General features: G+C 37.0%; 1 protein-coding gene across 1 annotated transcript in view; it reads left to right on the plus strand.

Annotated features, from left to right (window-relative positions):
* LOC122797018 (dynein axonemal heavy chain 5-like) overlaps window positions 1-17,529 on the plus strand; it is a 547,965-nt gene extending 530,436 nt beyond the window's left edge. The window contains exons 12-13 of the mRNA XM_044065787.1: window positions 16,642-16,857; window positions 17,521-17,529. Coding sequence (XP_043921722.1) covers window positions 16,642-16,857; window positions 17,521-17,529 — 225 coding nt within the window. The remainder of the gene's footprint in view (window positions 1-16,641; window positions 16,858-17,520) is intronic.
* The last annotated feature ends 349 nt before the right edge of the window (window positions 17,530-17,878 follow it).

Here is a 17,878-nt window from a genome sequence, read left to right on the forward strand (position 1 = left end):
GTCCTCTTTGGAGATTTATTTATGAAACTTTAAGGGAGTAACAAAAGAATTAGCAGCCACTTTCTGTGTTTATTTCTGATGTGCGATTCTGAAGAAAGTAAAAGGCATATTGGTTGCAGTAATGAATTATAACTTTTTCATACACAAATATACTGCCGTTAGGTTAGCCAAATCATCACATACCTGCCCTGTATTTTCCCACATTCCCTGATACCCCCCCAAAAAAAAGAGATAGACACATTGTGTGTCACTCTGATCTTAAGTTGTAGTAAAAGTGAAAGAAAAACAATCACAGTAATGTATTTCAATTTGTAGCTCTCAAACATTGTGCTCTGTACCCACTTCTCCAAGCCGCAGTAATGATCACTTTATTGGATCACCTAAATTGCCCTTTTTCATTTATAGATTGCCCCTCCAAAGCAGATAGTCACTTCTGACAGTCACGTGAGATGTGTGATTTGTCAAAATGGTGAAATAATACCCATAATAATGTTTCAACTTGCTGCTATAGTACAGTACTCACCCACATAATTTGCTGTAAAGTTAAGTAAAAAAAAAAAATAAAATAAGTATATTGAGCTGGAGACAGTGTGTACTATTACTGCTGCCCACAGAGCTGTCTGGTTTCCTGAAAGAAAATATGAAAGAACAAATGATCATGGTAATTTATTTCAACTTGTAGTTTTTAGACACTATGCTCTATTCCCAGCAAGTGAAAGCAATGATCACTTTAATGTGATCAGGCTGTCTTATTTTCATCTGCAAACTGTCCCCAAACAGATAGCTACTTTTGGTGATCACCTGTGAAGTGTGATTGCCAAAAGTGGTGAAATAGTCACAGTACTTTATTTTAAGTTGCTGCTACAGGGCAGCCCACCCTCACATCAACTGATGTAAAGTTAAGTGATGAAAGCATGTATACAACTGTATTCTGCTGTGTACAGTGTCTGATGCTATGACTGCCAATAGAGCGATCTGATTTTTTGCCAAAAAAATAACAAAAACACATCTACAAAACAAAACTCATCCCAGAAACTCTGAGCATATGTAACGTGTGGTAATCTGTAGTCACATGAGTAAATATTGCTGGGAAAGCACTGTGATCATTTCCAATTGGTTGTATTTAGAGTACATAGTGCAGTAAGAGGACATGTGATAGCTACCTTTGTCTTATTATTGTGCTGATAGGGTAGAGATGGGAAGTCATGTTGATAAATAACTTGATCTTTCACTTCTAGATTAAAGTTCCAGTAGATTTAAGTTACTATACTAACCAAATAAGTTACTATAGTAACCAAATAATTATCTCACAGATTTGCTGAGCAAGCTAGAACATTTTTTTAATTTTAAAATCAACGTTAAGCCAATTTGAAAATAAAAAGCTACACTAAAAAACAAGAACTCAGCTCCTGCAGTAGTAATATAGCATTACAGTAATAAGTTCTGTCATCATCCACAGTTAAGGGGTTAAAATTATGAACCTCTCCATTGGGCAGGCTAAGCCTTTCTTAGACTCTTTGTATGTCAGCACTTAGGAACTAGCTTTCTGGAAGCAAGATAAGTAAAAAAAAATCCTGCTGTATCTGCTGCCACTTGTCTGAGCAACTGTTGCATCCATATATTATATTACATTACATTTTCTTGATGATAGAATGAGACAGTTTATATCAACTCATGCTTTTAAGTGCCTCAACATACTACTACTCTTTTACCACTTTTCCATCTATCCTATTCCTTATTGAAGGCCGCTGGAGATTTCCTTTCCACCAGCTATTATGGTAGTTACTTTCATGGGTCCACAACGCTCTCTGTGAAAAATTTTTTTTTGTAGCTTCAGGAAGTAGTTAGTCCATGCAGTATGCCTCCTCCTTTACCCTCTGTCCTTCTTGTCCATGATGATACTCTCACATGTTCCTGACATGATCCTGTGCAGCAATAGCAAATCCTACCTTTCTCTTCCAGTTTTGGGTGAGAAGAACGCTATCTTCATTATTTTCTGGTCATATTCCTTCCCCTCCATCTTTAGGGAATTGAAGAGGCCTAGTTCAAATGACAGCTTTCTAAAAATGAGGCATTGAGATGAAATTTCACAGTGTAATGTTCAGTGTTTATTGCAGACTGTATGAAGTCTCCTAGCTACCCTCTAGGCAGGAATTCAACTAAGTTAAGAAAACATACACCAGATTTTAAAAACAAATCTGATTTTAGTAAAATAACAACATACATTTACAGACATGAGAAACAACCGCAGTTAGATAAAAATAAATTCTCTCATTGGCTAAAATAATCATACTGTCCTTTCTCAGCAGTTTCTTCCAAATATTATGCATATTCATTAGAAGTCTAATAGCTCAACCCAAGTTGCTTCATTTTATTTTCTTTGGAAACAGGCTTTTGAATACTTTCAAGATAACTACTCTGTACCACTGAAACTTAGGAATGAGCTAACAGAGCCAAAATTCATTGCAAGACACGTGGAAGTAGAATAAAGTTTTATTCTACTCTGTTGTGAGAACCAAAGTCAGGTTTCAGCTTTGGAGAAAAAGTAAAAACACATTAATTTCAAATAATGTACTGTCAACTGTTTTGAACTTGAAAGAAACTGATAGTTGTTTATGAAACATATTACTGATAGCTATATATTGCTAATAATATGCATCTGGATACGCTTAGTATAAAATCCATTCAAGCAAATTCTAACACCTGAATATTTACTTTCTTAAGCAGCTAATTTGGTGACTTTGCAAAACAAATCACCTTCTTGATCTATGCATAACTAAAAGCTTAGTAGATTGGTTTCAGGCAATATCTTCAACAAAGCCCATCTTGTATTTCATAAGATTGAAGGACAAATTACATGCATCAGTAAACAGAGACTTTGTATATCCCAATTTTACTCCATTTGATTTTTTACCACAAAATTTCCTGCTGTTGATCGTACCTCTTCTCAGAAAACCCCACACTGATAATTTTATTTTATGCGTCTAGCAGCCTGGATTATTAAAAGAGTACTAGAGCCTGAGTTTAAGCATTAGTGTATATGCATCAGGATGAATTTTGCCCATATAGTTAATCTTAAGGAGAATGCATTATATATCACAAACTAATTGTGTAGCATCTTGTAAAAATATGATTTGTTACTTTTTACAACCGGCAACAAATACTGTCAGAGTACAATGTGAGAACACAAAAACTGTAGTAAAATGATATCCAAAATACTAGCATCTTAAAAAAAACAATGATTCTATGTATTTTTCTCACTCAGCATCCTTACAACCATTGATACTGCTACTTAGTAACTACTCTGCAGTTGAACTTCCACGATGACTGCACATCGAGTAACGACTTGATTCTAGCTCTCCCAGTCTGAAAACAGAAACGTAGCAGAGAGAGCTGATAGACTTGTTTTTCTGGCTAAATTCCAGTAACTGGCTAGTAAGTGCATTGTCTGGATGCCAGCAAAAAAAGAAAAGTAGTAGTCCTGAAGGAAAATCCGCTACAAAAGGTGAAGAAAAACATTGACTGGGAAACTTACTACAGCTCTTCAGCAAAAATCTGTGCAAGCTCCAGACATGACCTTCAGTAATCTAGAGGAAAGATAAGACAACTGCACACACGTGATTAAAATAAATGAAACACTGATGGAGTATATCAAATCAAACAAAAGTCTGGAAATAATGAAATAAACTTTAAACAGATATTCAGATGAGGTGACAAAACTGCAAAAATCAGAGGTAGAAATGAAGAAAATGCTGGCTGAATATGAGACTCCTCAAGAAGAGATGTTTCAAGAAATAATAATAATAGAGGACGGAGCATGTATGGAAAACCTGAGATTTTCTGCTGTACCAGAGAAGCTGGAAGGTGTGTATCCTCTAAACTTAACTATGAGAAAGCAACCTAAACCTTTAATAGTAAAGATGCAATCCTACCAGCAGAAGGAGTTTATTCTGACAAAACTGTGGCAGAAAGGCAAAGTACTAAAAGTGGGAATGGGAGACAGCAGAATGTTTGTGAAGAATGTTTATTCATTGTGTAGCAAGCAGAAGATGTCAATTTATACCACTATTTAGGGAATGTCGAGAAGCAGGCGTGAGATTCAAACTGTTGTACCCAGCTATGTCTTAAATATTCTTCCCTGGAGGGACAAAATCATTTTTGGATGAAGTACATGATAAGGAGGAAATACAAAAGTGTGTCCAACAAAAAGTGAGATGTGAAACAGAAGGAGATTCTGCTTCTTGTTCTTCTGGTTATAAAGACCACAGAGAGACTATGACAGTGGAAACCTTTCCCAGTCTTTCAATGGAAAATGCTGGAGAGAATGAAGGGAGCATGAGAACTGACTAGAAGAACTGAGAGTATGTTGGGAATGAAGCAGAGACAGAATTTGGAGATAGAGATGCACAGGACTAAAACCAGTAAGTTGGAAAATGACAAATTTGGGACTACAAAGCAATAATTATATTTTTGAAACATGACAGAACAAGAAAATCTGGAAATATTGGACTGTTTTAGACTTTGTTAAACATATAGGGAATCTAAAGCATATGCCCTAGTTCATGTCATTAATGTTTATAAATAAGAGAAGGTAAACTGTAAGTAAAACAGAATGTTTTTTCGTAAAGGTACTAGTTCTATAATGCATGATTTTCTTTGCATGCTATAAAGTAAAGTTTTCTCAGTTATTTGAAGTATGATGGGGATACTAAGGTAAACAGGTGCTCCTGTTTTTGTCTTTTTTTCTTTCTACCTTCTCTCTTTCTCCGTGTTCAGTTTTAAGAAATGTAGGCATTGCAGTGTTAAAAAAAAAAAACAAGAACAGAAAAGTCTGGTTAAAAGAACATGACAAAAGAAAAATTAGTGTCCTTTTTCTCATTCTTGCATAGGGGAATGACTGGATTAAGGCCCTTAGCTTAATTTAGTAACAGGTTTTAAGTGAAAGCAAATAAATTAAAATGAATATTGAATGTTATAAGGCTTTCTTCTAGCAAATAAATATATGTTTTGTAGCAGATTTGTATCTTGTTCTCATATCTCCAAGAAACAATCTGGTAAAGAAAAACGGCTAGGGGATAATGTTTTCTGAAAACATTCAAATGTTTGCTCAGCTGGGGGAGCTATAAAGATATGACAAGACCAGAGAGCACATAGCTGAAGTACAGGCTGCACCATGCTTCTTAGCATGGATAACCTTTCTTTTAGGTTATCTCAAGTCTATGAGTATGGCTCTCAGCTTGGAACATTTGTTCATGTTAGGAGGGTAAAACTTCAATATTTGAAAATATACATAGTCTTGTGTGTTATTAAGTTAATATGTTTTATGAGGGTATTGGGGGTGTGTTTGTTTTTTTGTTTGAGGGCTTTCCATAAAACAAAACGTTTTGTAAGATGTGACATAGCCTCAAATGGATGTGATAAGAAACAACTGTATAAAAGATCAACTTGCCAAACAGTATATGCATGTAACACAAAAGCTGGAACTAGACATTTAACAAAAAATCTGTTACACGTAAAAGGTAGGAGTAATATCTTTTTAATGCAATTATGCTTTCTGTAATGTCTTTAAATGTCCATGGTCTCACAGATAAATACAAGAAGGAAAGAAAGAGTAGTGAACTATATTAAAAAATGTAGAGTGGAAATAGCGATGCTACAGGAGGCACATTTGAAAAGAAATGAACATGTGCATTTGGTTAAGAAATGTTTCCAGGATGGTTATTCAGCAGAATACCTGGACAAAGGAAAAGAGGAGTACTTATTGCAGGAGGAGCTTCAACGGTGATATAAGAAGATAAAAAGATAATGATGGCAGATTTGTAGTGTAGTGCTAAGGGGCTACTGGCAAGGTAAGAGGATTATTATTTATATTCCACCTAAAACTGCTATAATGGAGCTTAAGAACATTCTGTGAGAAATAATCAACGTTCAGCAAGGAATATTACTTATAGATGGGGACTGGAATTTGATTTATAAAAGATGTGTCTGCGGGCCCCATAAGGGAAAATATAACAAAGGAGGGTATATTCTTGAAGAAATTTATAAAAATATTTGGCATGGAAAATGTGAATTCAGTGCTAGGCATTTGGAGCAAATTTACATATTATCCCCAAAGACAGCAAAACTGGGCTAGGCTAGAAGGAATTTACATTTCACAGGAACATGTACATTTAATTGAAGGTTTTGATATGCACTCAATAACTATTTCAGATCATAGGCTAATAATAACTAAAATAATAACTCAAGGCAATGAAGTAAAAATGAGACACTGGTAGTTTCCCACCTATCTGTTGAAAAGAGAAGAATTTAAGGAATGGGTAGTGGAAATTATTCAGGAGTTATTAGAGAAGATAGAAATTTATACTGAAAATACAGCTAGACAGTGGGATAAAATTAAAGTGGAGTTTAAAAACAGGGTGGAAGTAAAAGAACAGAAGATATGGTTAAGAAGTAACCAGAATTATTTAGAGGGGCTGGCAGATTTTAAAGTACTGTAAAATAAGGGGAATATCACAGAACAAGAAGAGGAGCTACTGCAGAATGCTAAACAGAAAATAAGGGATTACCTCGGTAATATGCATGAGTTTAGAAAGATTGCTGTTAAGCAACTGATTTTTGATAACTCTAGAGCACAAAAACGTTTAGCACAACATCTCAGGCAGCATAAAGTAGAAGGGGCTGTCAGAAAGCTTAGGGAGGAAGGTAGCAAGAGATCCTATAGAAGTATTAGAAATATTTTGGAAATTTTATAAAGTCTGTATAAATCAGAGAAATACAGAAATCTAGAAAAGGTACACATGGAAATGTTTATGGAAGAATTAAATATGCCAAGGTTAGAGGTAGAGGCAGCTCAATTAATAACAGTTAGGATAGGATGAGATAGATAAAAATGATGATGCATAACCAATCTACAGGAAAGTCCCCAGGAATAGATGGTATTCCTGTGGAAGTTTGGAAGCTAGGAGGGAAAACTGATAAAGATCTGGAAGGATTTTAAGTGGAGGAGAAATACCAACATCTGGGAAGAAAGCGGTGGCAGCTGTGATACCTAAAGATGGTAAGGATTCATCAGATCCAGCTTCATGCAGGTTAGTTTTAATAGTAAACCATGATTATAAAGTGTTTATGTCTGTAATGGCTAAAAGAATGGCAAAAGTGATGCCAAATTGATAGATATGGATCAGTGTGGTTTTTTGGAGGGGAGGCAAACAATTGACAACATTAACAGAACTTTGATGATCCAAAGGGAAGCAGAATGTAAGAAAATACCACTGTTGTTAGTGCGTCTTTATGCAAAAAAAGCATTTGACAGAGTAAGTTGGGACTTTATGAACAAGGCAATGAAAACATTTGCATTCCCTGATAAATTTGTAAGGTTGATTAGGAGGGTATATGAGGGATCGGAGGTGAAAATTAAAGTGGGTGGGGTCTTCTCTGATAATTTCTGCTTAAGCAGAAGAGCCAGGAAGGGGTGTCCTCTTCCCCCTTGTTATTTGCATTATATTTAGTACCACTGGCAAAGAAAATAAGGGACTCAAGTCAGAAATTCAAGGATATAATTGGTATGGTAGTCAAGAAAAGCTGGCTGTATTTGCAGATGATGATGTTTTATATCTGACAAAACCAGAAAAGGACATTACAGAGTTGTGGAACATTTTGAGACAGTTTCAGATCTTTTCAGGATATACAATTAATGAGTCTAAAACAAAGGCAATAGCCATAAATTATGTACCCACACACAATTTGGTTTAGCAATATCCATATTTATAGGACATGATAAAAATGAAGTATTTAGGAGTATGCATTAAAATGATACCTTTGTGCCAGCTAAAGATATGTGTGAAGAGACTAAACAAAAGATAATACAAAAACTGAGAAATCAGGAGCTTTATTATAGGGATATGGATAGTAAGATACAAGCAGTTAAAATGTTTTTAGCCCCTTTAGTCTTATACACAGGTCAGGGCGGCCACGGTGGTGCAGCGGTTAGCGTTGTCACTTCACAGCAAGAGGTTCTCTGGTTTGATCCTCAGCTGGGGTGCCTTCTGTTTGGAGTCTGCAGGTCCTCCCTTTAGTCGCGTGGGTTTCCACCGGGTGCTCCGGTTTCCTTCCACATCCCAAAGACATGCTGTAGCTGGATTGGACACTCTAAACTGGCCCTCTGTATGAGTGTGTGTGTGCCTTCTGTGGAAGGTTGGGTGCTGGGCTGGCAACTCAACACTGTAAAAACTCTACTGCCAATCATGAGCAGACAGGTGATCCGCTGTGGTGACCCCTAACCGGGAAAAGCCAAAAGAAGAAGAAGAGTCTTATACACAGGTCAGGTATATTTTTATCAAGGACGATGGCAAGAGTCAAGTAGGGTAAACTGATTCTTCCACTAGAACAAGGCAGATTAGGATTACCCAATTTGAAGGGGTATTTCAGAGCAACACAGTTAAGGCTTCTATACATAGCACAAGCAGAAAATTATAATTCAAAGTGAAAAGGGATGTTGATGAACTGGAGGAAGCTCAAGAAATAAGGAGAGACTGTGATTTTGGATGCAGACCTTTAAGGAGAATAACAGTAATCATACAGAGTATTATATTCATAAAGTAGCAGAAAGTATTCTAAGAACTAAGCCAATAGAGATTACTGCAATTAGGGATACAGACAATAGGCAAGCCGGGGCTGGAATTTATTGGAGAAAATTGGCAAATGAACCAAGGTATTGGGAGCAGATAACTAGAGAGAGAAAGGTAGTAGAATGGGAAGACAGTAGGAACTTACTTGGACTCCAGGTTAGAATTTGCCTTCCCTATCAAGGACTGATGTCAGAGTATAGGCAAAGAGAAAGAAATAGGGCGGTCCTAAATGAAAGAACAACACTGATAGTTTTTATAGAATCTGGAACAGAAGCTGCCATTAAAAAAGGAATAATTAGTAGCGCATATAAAATATTGCATGATAACTATAAGAATCGATCAGAGGAGGTCAGAAAGGATTGGAAAGAGAGATTAGTTAAGCAATTCACAAATCAACAATGGGGTCCTATATGTGTTTCTCTCAAATATGCAATGAAGTCTAAATGATTAAGTATCTTTGCTTGGGAGTGTTTACATAGGTATTTTTGTACCTCAAGTAGACTCCAAAGAATTTTTTTGCAGGTATACAGGAAATGCTGGAGATGTGATAGGAAGAAAGAGGTAACTAGGAACATAGTTTCTGGAAGTGTGATGAGTTGGCAGACTTTAAAGATTTCCTGCAGATTGATTTGTCAGAGATACTGAGTGAGCAAATTGGTATAAGGAAGAAAATAATTTTTTGAGCTATGATACATAATCGGAATTCCCTAGACATAGTAAGGCCTTGCTGAGTCTAATTATGGTGGCTGCCAAAAAAGCAATTGCTAGAAAATGGAAATCAAAGTTTAAACCAACTGTACTTGAAGTAGTACATATAGTAATAGAGATAAAACAACTGGAATTGGGATCTTTAGAAAAGGGTAGAAACTTGTAGAAACAATACATACAGAAGGGAAACAATGCTTAAAAGAAGGCAGAATTTGAATGAGCTATATAATGATTGACTGACAATGACTGGATATATTACAAGTGATGTATAATGTTTGCATCTACAGTTGTGTTGGCATGTCTAGAAATGTGGAATTGTATCACAATTGTTTGTTTTCATTTATATAAATGTAAGATTGTCTGTGTCATATGTGATAATTTAATAAAGATGTTTCTTGTTTTAAAAAAAAAGTAATAGGCAAGCAGTCAGTAAAACCATAAGATGCCTAGCTATGTGCACATTTAAGTTGACAAACTTAAAATGTGCTTATCACCTTTTTCAGACACTTATTACTGCTTACCTTCTAAACTGAGGAGTCTTAACAGGATAAGCCTGGTGTAAGTGTTTGTCTACTAATATAGTCATCAAGACTAGACTTAAAGGTATCTAAACTAGTACTTTGACCTTATTGCATGAGAATGTGCTGTGTGAGGAATCTATCCCTGTAGTGAGTCTCGTTGATGTTTTGTTGTAGATTTAGGTCTCTAATGCAGGTGTTTGTTGAGGCACTTGATTTTTGAAGAAAGAGGATGTCAAATAGGATTGGGTCTTTCATGGCTGAAAAAAAAAACTAGATTAACATCACCTTGGTGCAACTGGTAGGTTGTTAATGAGTATAAAGAGAGTTGTGCTGATCTTTTGGAGTAGATCAGGGATTTAAGATCTTTAATTTTCTTTGTTAGAAGCCACGGTGGTACAGCTGTAGCATTGTTGCCTCACAACAAGAGGTTCTCCTGTTCGACTCACGACTGGAGTGCCTTCTGTGTGGAGTCTGCATGTCCTTCCCGCAGTCGAGTGGCCTCCAAAAGACATGCGTGAATGGGTGTGCCTTAGCTGAAGGTTGGGCATTGGGCTGGCAACTCGGCACCATAAAAAATCTACTGCCAATCATTAGCAGACAGAGTTCCGCTGTGGCGACCCCTAACCGGGAAAAGCCAAAAAGACAAACAATTTTCTTTGTTAGAAATCTTTGTGGTCTTTCCATTTGAGCGATATGCTTGGATTTTATACATACCAAGGGAGGAGGTATTTTATTCAGTAATAGATCTAATAAGGGTAGGGTAATGTCTTCGGATCTTGAAGACATTCTCTTGGAAATCAACTAGGTTAGATAGAAGTATTTTCTTATTATGGTAGAAACATGATGATAGAATGAGAAGTTGTTCTCCACTGTGTCTGAAGAGGAGTACCATTTATGACCTATAAAATGGAGCAGCTTTTTTTCTTGAACACTACTAACCTGCACTTTTTTGCATTTAATTGTAGACCATTTGCATTACACCAGGTTTGCGTCTATTCTAACCGTTGTTGGAGCTGTTTAGTATCAGTGGATGAACAGTACCCTGTTTTAGTCATTAGTAATTTTGGTCAGTTTGTAAACTTGGTAAACCTCTGTTGTGGGATATTGGCTTTTATGACTGAAAAATAATTGCCAAACAGGACAGTGCCTAGTATAGATGCCTGTGGTACTCCACTTATTAAACTTTTATATTCAGAGACTATACCTGCAACTTTCACCAATTTGAAATCCAGGGGGTAACATAGGGGTTTACATTGCTTTTCTAATATTTCAGTTATTCCAGCATAGGGGAATAGTATCAAACGTTCATCTTCAACTGCTGTAACCTTTTCAAGAAGTTACTTGCTTCAGGTGCCAGGACCTGCCCTTCACAAAGCCAGACTGAGTAGGGTTGTCTGTATAAATGAGTTATTCTATGATACAATCCAGGGCATGACATGTAAGGTTTGTGAGGCTAATAGTCTTATAATTTACTTTGTTTGTAGAGGGACCACACTTGTGTAGGGAAGTCATAGTGGCTGCTAAACAGGCATCAGGAGCAAACCTGTTGAGGTTGAGCAGTTTAAGTAGAGGCTCAGATATTGCATACTTAGCATGTCTACCTTCTAGGTATAGGGTATAGTATTTGTCTTTAGTTGCTGTTCCATAAGCCTTTATTGTATCACAAATAAACCCGAGTTTTCCCGAAACACCAAAACACTTAGCCTCCTGAAGCAGACATACATCTGAAGTGATCAAGATCTTGGCCAATGTACTGTTTATCTTATTGATTTACACATACTTATAAATCATTCCACATATTTACTGACTCCCGTCATCAGAAATCATCAATGTTTCATAGATAAGCTGATAGATAAGTACTAGGCTAGTTGCCCATGTGGGCCATTTTAAACCTAGCCAGTTTTCCTTTTGTGCTTGAACTAATCTATCCCATTTAGTTAGGGACTGGCCTTACCCATCCCATGGTAGATAATTTAATTAGCCCTAATGAGAATAGATCATACCATAAATAATAAAAAGGGGCCCATGCATGGGATAAAGCATTTAGGAGCTGCTTCTGTCCATTAGTAGTACAGAGGGCAGTCCTGGGATAAATTTTCTGTTTCTCATCCATAGATCCAAGTTGTGCTTGAATATGGACAGGGATGAATTTGTTTTATGTGGATTGGGAGTCTGTCCCAGTGCAGCAGTATCCATTGTGAGACATACTTGTCCCTCCAAACCATTCTCTTGATGTTGCAGAAGAAGTTTAGATCCCTAGACAGAATATTTCTGATTCCATTCGACTTGTTGATGTGCAGTGTATCCATCAGTATCGGGCTGGATGATTCCTTGTATGCCAGATACAGGTCAACTGTTAGTCTATAGGATACCGAATAAAGGGGCATACCAAACATTTCAGAATTGCCTGAGTCTGTCTCATTAAAGAAATGGTATCTTAGAACTTTTGTACGAAAAAACCAATAGAATGTAATGTTTCAAAGCAGATAACAATTTTAGGTGTCTTGCAAAAGGGCAACAGTTCTAGCAGGCAGTGCAGCCTTAGGAAAACAAAGTATCACTATAGTACATAGCAGTGGGCATGCAAGAACGCATGACGTTCTCTCCTTGATGTATGATGGTACAATGAATGACATTTCTCTGATAGAGATTAAAGCATGAAAAATTTAGTTTAAAGCCACATTTAGTGAATGGTAGAATAAGCCTTTTTTGTAGGAGACAAGCCCTCCTTTACCCCTCATGTTCTGAGAGAAGCCACAAACTCTCCTTAACTTATGTCACCAATGTGGAATACCACTGTTTCCTACTAGGTGTACCATCCTCCCTAGTCAAGTAAAACCATAAATCAAGTCATATTTACTGTAATACTGAAGCCGGAAACATCATCCAATAATTCTGTATTCAGAAATTATGCTAAAGCTAGTACACTAAAACTATATGGTGACCTGGCTAAATCCAGCATTTCCTTCTAACCTGATGACTCCTCTACAAATGCAAAATCTTTCACCACCAGATTCTGTACATATGTAAATAGCTGGAGAGCAGCATCTGTTCTGCTCCAAAATAAATGCAGTAATGCAATACCATAATACCATATTTAAAAAATAACCCCCTATGGTGGAACTAGAATACAAACTTCTGTTAAGGCTCAAAGTAGGGGCGCTAGAAAGTAGAATTATTATTTGTGGTGAAGAAGTTATTTTTTTTTTTACCTTCGGTGGATTAAAATCAATTTTCAAAGCAAGTGTTTTTTTTTTTTTTGTGGTAATACAAATCGTATTTCTATCTTCATTTGGTGGTTTTTGCATAGAATACAAACAGGCTCTACAATAAAAAAAAAAAAAAAAAAAAACATTGCAGGTAAAAATGAATGTAACCCTCCAAATGCTAAAAATGCTCTTCCCAAACTTAACAGGGAGCATTAGTCCCTGATCAAATCAATCAACGCTAGAGACAAGGTAAAAATAGCTACCCAGGGGTAATAGATATTCACAAAGTTTTCTTTAACTGTGTTAGAAACCTCAAAAATAATGCTCAAAGCTGCGCAGAGGTAATAGTAAATTATATTACTACTCTAATCCTGAGGACATAGCCAGTGTACTAGCAGATAACTTTAGCTATGACTTCCACATTCCCAGATCAAGTCCTAGCAGCCAAGGCCTCACCCTCCCTCAAAATCACCCAGGAACAAACCCTCAAAGCACTATCCAAGCCCAAGTACATTACTGGCTTGATAACATAACGGGATGCCCACTGGTCAGCCTGAAACAGGACCTGTCAACCCCCTATAGAAACTTTTCAATATCAGCCGCCAATCAGGGTTTGTACCGTATGAGTGAAGGACTGTAAAGCAGTCATCTCCTTGCATAAAGGTGGTGTGTCACTTGACACGGACAACTGTAGGCCTATATTGAACTGATAAGTAAGGACATAGGCAGCTTACAAACTCTTGACCTGAGTCAGTTCATTTTTTTGTCAAGGGCAGATCCTGCCTATTAAATCTGATCATCTTTGAAAAGTTTACCAAAGCAATAGATGAAGGCAACTCTGTATACACCCTGCATTTCTGGATCTTGCAAAGGCATTTCAGACCATCACCCACTTATGGATAAGTGATAAACTCATTGAGCTAAATTAAAATCCCTGTGTAACGCATTGGATAGCAAACTGGTTCACAAAGAAAATCCAGGAAGTCAGGCTGGGTGGATCTACTACTTTCAAAAGACCTGTTAGAAGTGGTGGCCCCTTGGGCCACTCCTTTTTTGGCATCTACTTCTCAGAGATCAAAGATAATGTTAAGGCCTTATAGCTGACCAAGTTTACAGATGACTGTAAACTTAGTGGTAAAAAAACTCTCCAGAAGATACCAAGATCCTTCAGGAAGGCCTTTCCCAAGCAAATAGCTGGTGTCAAAGTCACAGCCTAAAATTAAACATCCATAAATGCATAATTGTATCCTTTGGCAAGCATGATGTCATTTAACTATCACATCGACAGCTTACCTGCAAACTGACCTACTAGAGAGGGACTGAGAACCCATATAGTCATTCGATCACCATGTATCCACTGTTGTAAGAAGTTTTTTTTTTTCCTTTGCACAGCTTGTTAGTAAGGGTATGGCATCCAGGTTCAGAGAAATGATCATTCCATTGTATACTGCACTCATTAGTCCAATCATTGAGTATAATGCCCCCTTCAGTATATACTTGTCCAAACATCTAGCAAAACCCAAGCAGCAGTAATGCTTTTTCATTAAGAAAATCAAGGGACAAAGCTACAAAAGCTGCACTGATTGTCTGAAAGCCTTGTCCCTTTTTTCATATGTCTTACGGGCTACTGAGTGGAGATCTTTGCCTTGGTTACAGAATCTTTCCTGACCCTATCCTTTCAGAAATACTACATCCAGAAGTCTAATAGCAATAGAAACACCTGCTGAAGAGATCTCAATCTCTTTTGCAACTTAAGTAGAACATGCTTGAAGAGATAGATATATCTTAGAAAGAATAACACTTCTGTATGTCCCTTAGTCTAGTAAAATAAAATTTGGATGAGTAGCTGCAAATTCACTCCTGGATTGGCACCCTTGTTCCATATGGATCAATGTAGCATGTACATGTCTGCCTACTCCTGGGATTTTCACACTCACATTACAAAGGGCTCTTGGTTTATTGCATTTGAAATACTAGGACTGGAAACTTATTGGGAAGTGCAGGATATAGCTCAGCCAGTTTTACAACAGGTACGTTCCCTGTTAATAAAGATTAAAATTTACATTTTCTTGTCCCTTTTATATAGCTAAACTTTACATTTGTTATCAAATACGCTATTAGAGATCAAAAGAATACCCATTCACTTGCTGCTGTTACCTTTATGATAAATGGCAGTTAGCACGTTTCTTAACTGATTTAAGAAAACATAATTGTCAAGTGTCTGAAGTTGTTTTATCCTTTGTCTCTGATATACTGGGTGTGTCAACAATCTGTTTTTAACTTTTCATCTAAATACCTAATGTACAGTGCTAGGGCAGACAGATTCTATAACAGTATTAGTTGCAGTGTTATCCTTCCCATTTTAGAAACTGGTGGGTACCCAGGTTCTGTGTGGCAGATACCTACAATAAACAAAATGATGTTAAGTCCCCCCCCCCTGCAAATTTAAGAAATAGTTCATCATCACCTCTGTCATTGATAAATTAATGCAGTAAAACATGTGATATTGGTAAATTTGTGTTTTTCTTCTTCCCATATAGGTAATCCAGGTATCTTGCTCTCATTTTACCTAATGGTACTGCTGCTGCTTTACAAGCATGTATGCTTTGTATACATGTAGCTTTTCTTCACTGCATGGTGTGATATGTTTGGCTTCTACCATCCTTAATAAAGAGGAAGAAGTTTGCCTTGAGAGCAAAGGTCGAGAGGCGAATATTGGCATCCGTGTTGAGAACATATAACAGGGTTATGATCAAAGACCTGATCACTTTACCTGGTCTGTGTACTATCAGTTACAGAAAAAAAAAGTATAGGGATGTGGAAAAACTTTAGCATTGTCAGACAGCAATCAGAAACAAAATTGCCCTCCTGTGGAACTAACAACTTCAAAAGCTGTTAAACACTTTATTTTGTCATGCTTTGTTTTAAAGTGTGGCAGAACAAAGTTGCAACAGCTTTTGAAAGGTATTTTACCTTCTGCCAGTGTTATTTGCCAGCCAACAATCTCCTCTTGTCAGTCTTTAGTATGTGACCCAATCTTAACACTGTTTAGGATTCTTTAGCAAACTTTTGTTAAACACCCCTAAGTGCAGTTAAGACTAGACCTCATTAGGGAAGTACTTAACAAGTTTATATTTTTCCCAGTTTCAGAGCATAATCATTATGTCTTGTGGACTGCAAGAGAGTATGGTTCAGCCTGCCGCGTGTGTGTGTGTGTGTGTGTGTGTGTGTGTGTGTGTGTGTGTGTGTGTGTGTGTGTGTGTGTGTGTGTGTATGTGTATGTATTACATTTTGCAACTCCGTCTTCTCATTTACTTGTCACTAATTTTCAAGTTTCCACCTCAGAAGCCTGGCACTGTGTTGTCCTGCTCCCAATTCATGATAAAATTGTGCTATAAGCTTTTGTAGATTCTGGCGTCTGATTTGCCCATGGTCTTGAAGTAGCAACAGAACATGGTTAGTATAGAAAATGTATTGGCAGTGCAGATCACCTTCTGTTTGTCTGACTTTTGAGCAAGTTATGCTGAGAAATAGGACTTGGAACAACTCTCTAATGTTTTGCACTTTGATTTTTAGGAATATCAACACTGCTTTCATAAGACCAAGCAAAAACTGGAACAGATCCCCACAGAGAGACAGTTTGACTTTAGTGAGATGTACATATTTGGAAAGTTTGATACATTTCAGAGACGGCTGAATAAAATCATCGACATGTTCAGTGCAATTACTATGTATTCAACTCTACAGGATTCAAAGATTGAAGGTCTGGAAGTAATGGCAACCAGATTCCAGGTAATGTTTTTTCTGCTATAACCGGTTGCTTTGCATAGCTTATATTCATCAAAAACTGTCAAAATATTTTTCATAATAGTTTTTCATAAAACCATGCTATCTAATGTAATTTTCATTTGTTCCTCAACCAATGGGTTCAGATCTGACTCAGCCACTAGCTAAAGATTCTAGAATCTGAATCTCGAGCTCCTCCCTTACCCATAATGACCACTACAACACCCAAGATCTCACTTGCCAGTCTTCAAGATGGGTTTGTGACTTCTCAAGCTCTAATGGGACTGTGAGTGATTCTGTTCTTCTTAAATCAGAATATTTTTCTCCCTTTCTATTCTATTTAACATTTATATATATATATATCTATCTATATATATATATATATATATATATATATATATATATATATATATATATATATCATATATAAAATTGTCACCGCTGAAGTGACACCCTGACCCCATGTGCAAAATGGGAAAAGGGGTTATGGATGGATGGATGAATGGAGATATATTATATACCCTCCTTACCTATATTTTCCATAACTTTTTGGTAATTAGTTTCTGAATTTTTGAGTTTCTCTTTTTCCCGTATACGTCAGGTATATTTCTTAACTATCATATCTATATAAAAAGTCTCTTTTTGTTTTGTGCTTTAACTTTGTTCCAGTATGGCTGATAAACCAACTGGATTCAAAAAATGCGCTTCTGTTTCTTTGGGCATAAGATCCCTAATTCTGATGCCCACAGGGAGTGCATTTGTTGTTTGGGCCCAGCTCATCTGGAATCCCCATGTGTTATTTGTGCAGCCTCAAAGGGCTATTAACAATCGGAGGAATACACTTATTTTAAAAGGTCTCCTCCCTGCTTCAGCTTTCTCCACAGGTACTTTTTCAGGGGCTCAAACCCCCCACTAAAAAAAACAAGGAGCCCAGGGAGCACCATAAGTGCTCCCCTGCCTGGACTCCACAGACTTCATCTTCAGGACCTCCCAAAAAGTTTCCAAAACCGTTGCATCCAAAGGCTTC

This window comes from Protopterus annectens, chromosome 3.part0 (assembly GCF_019279795.1).
Source record: "Protopterus annectens isolate FY-2018-M chromosome 3.part0, PAN1.0, whole genome shotgun sequence".
Classification (NCBI taxonomy): Eukaryota; Metazoa; Chordata; order Ceratodontiformes; family Protopteridae; genus Protopterus; species Protopterus annectens.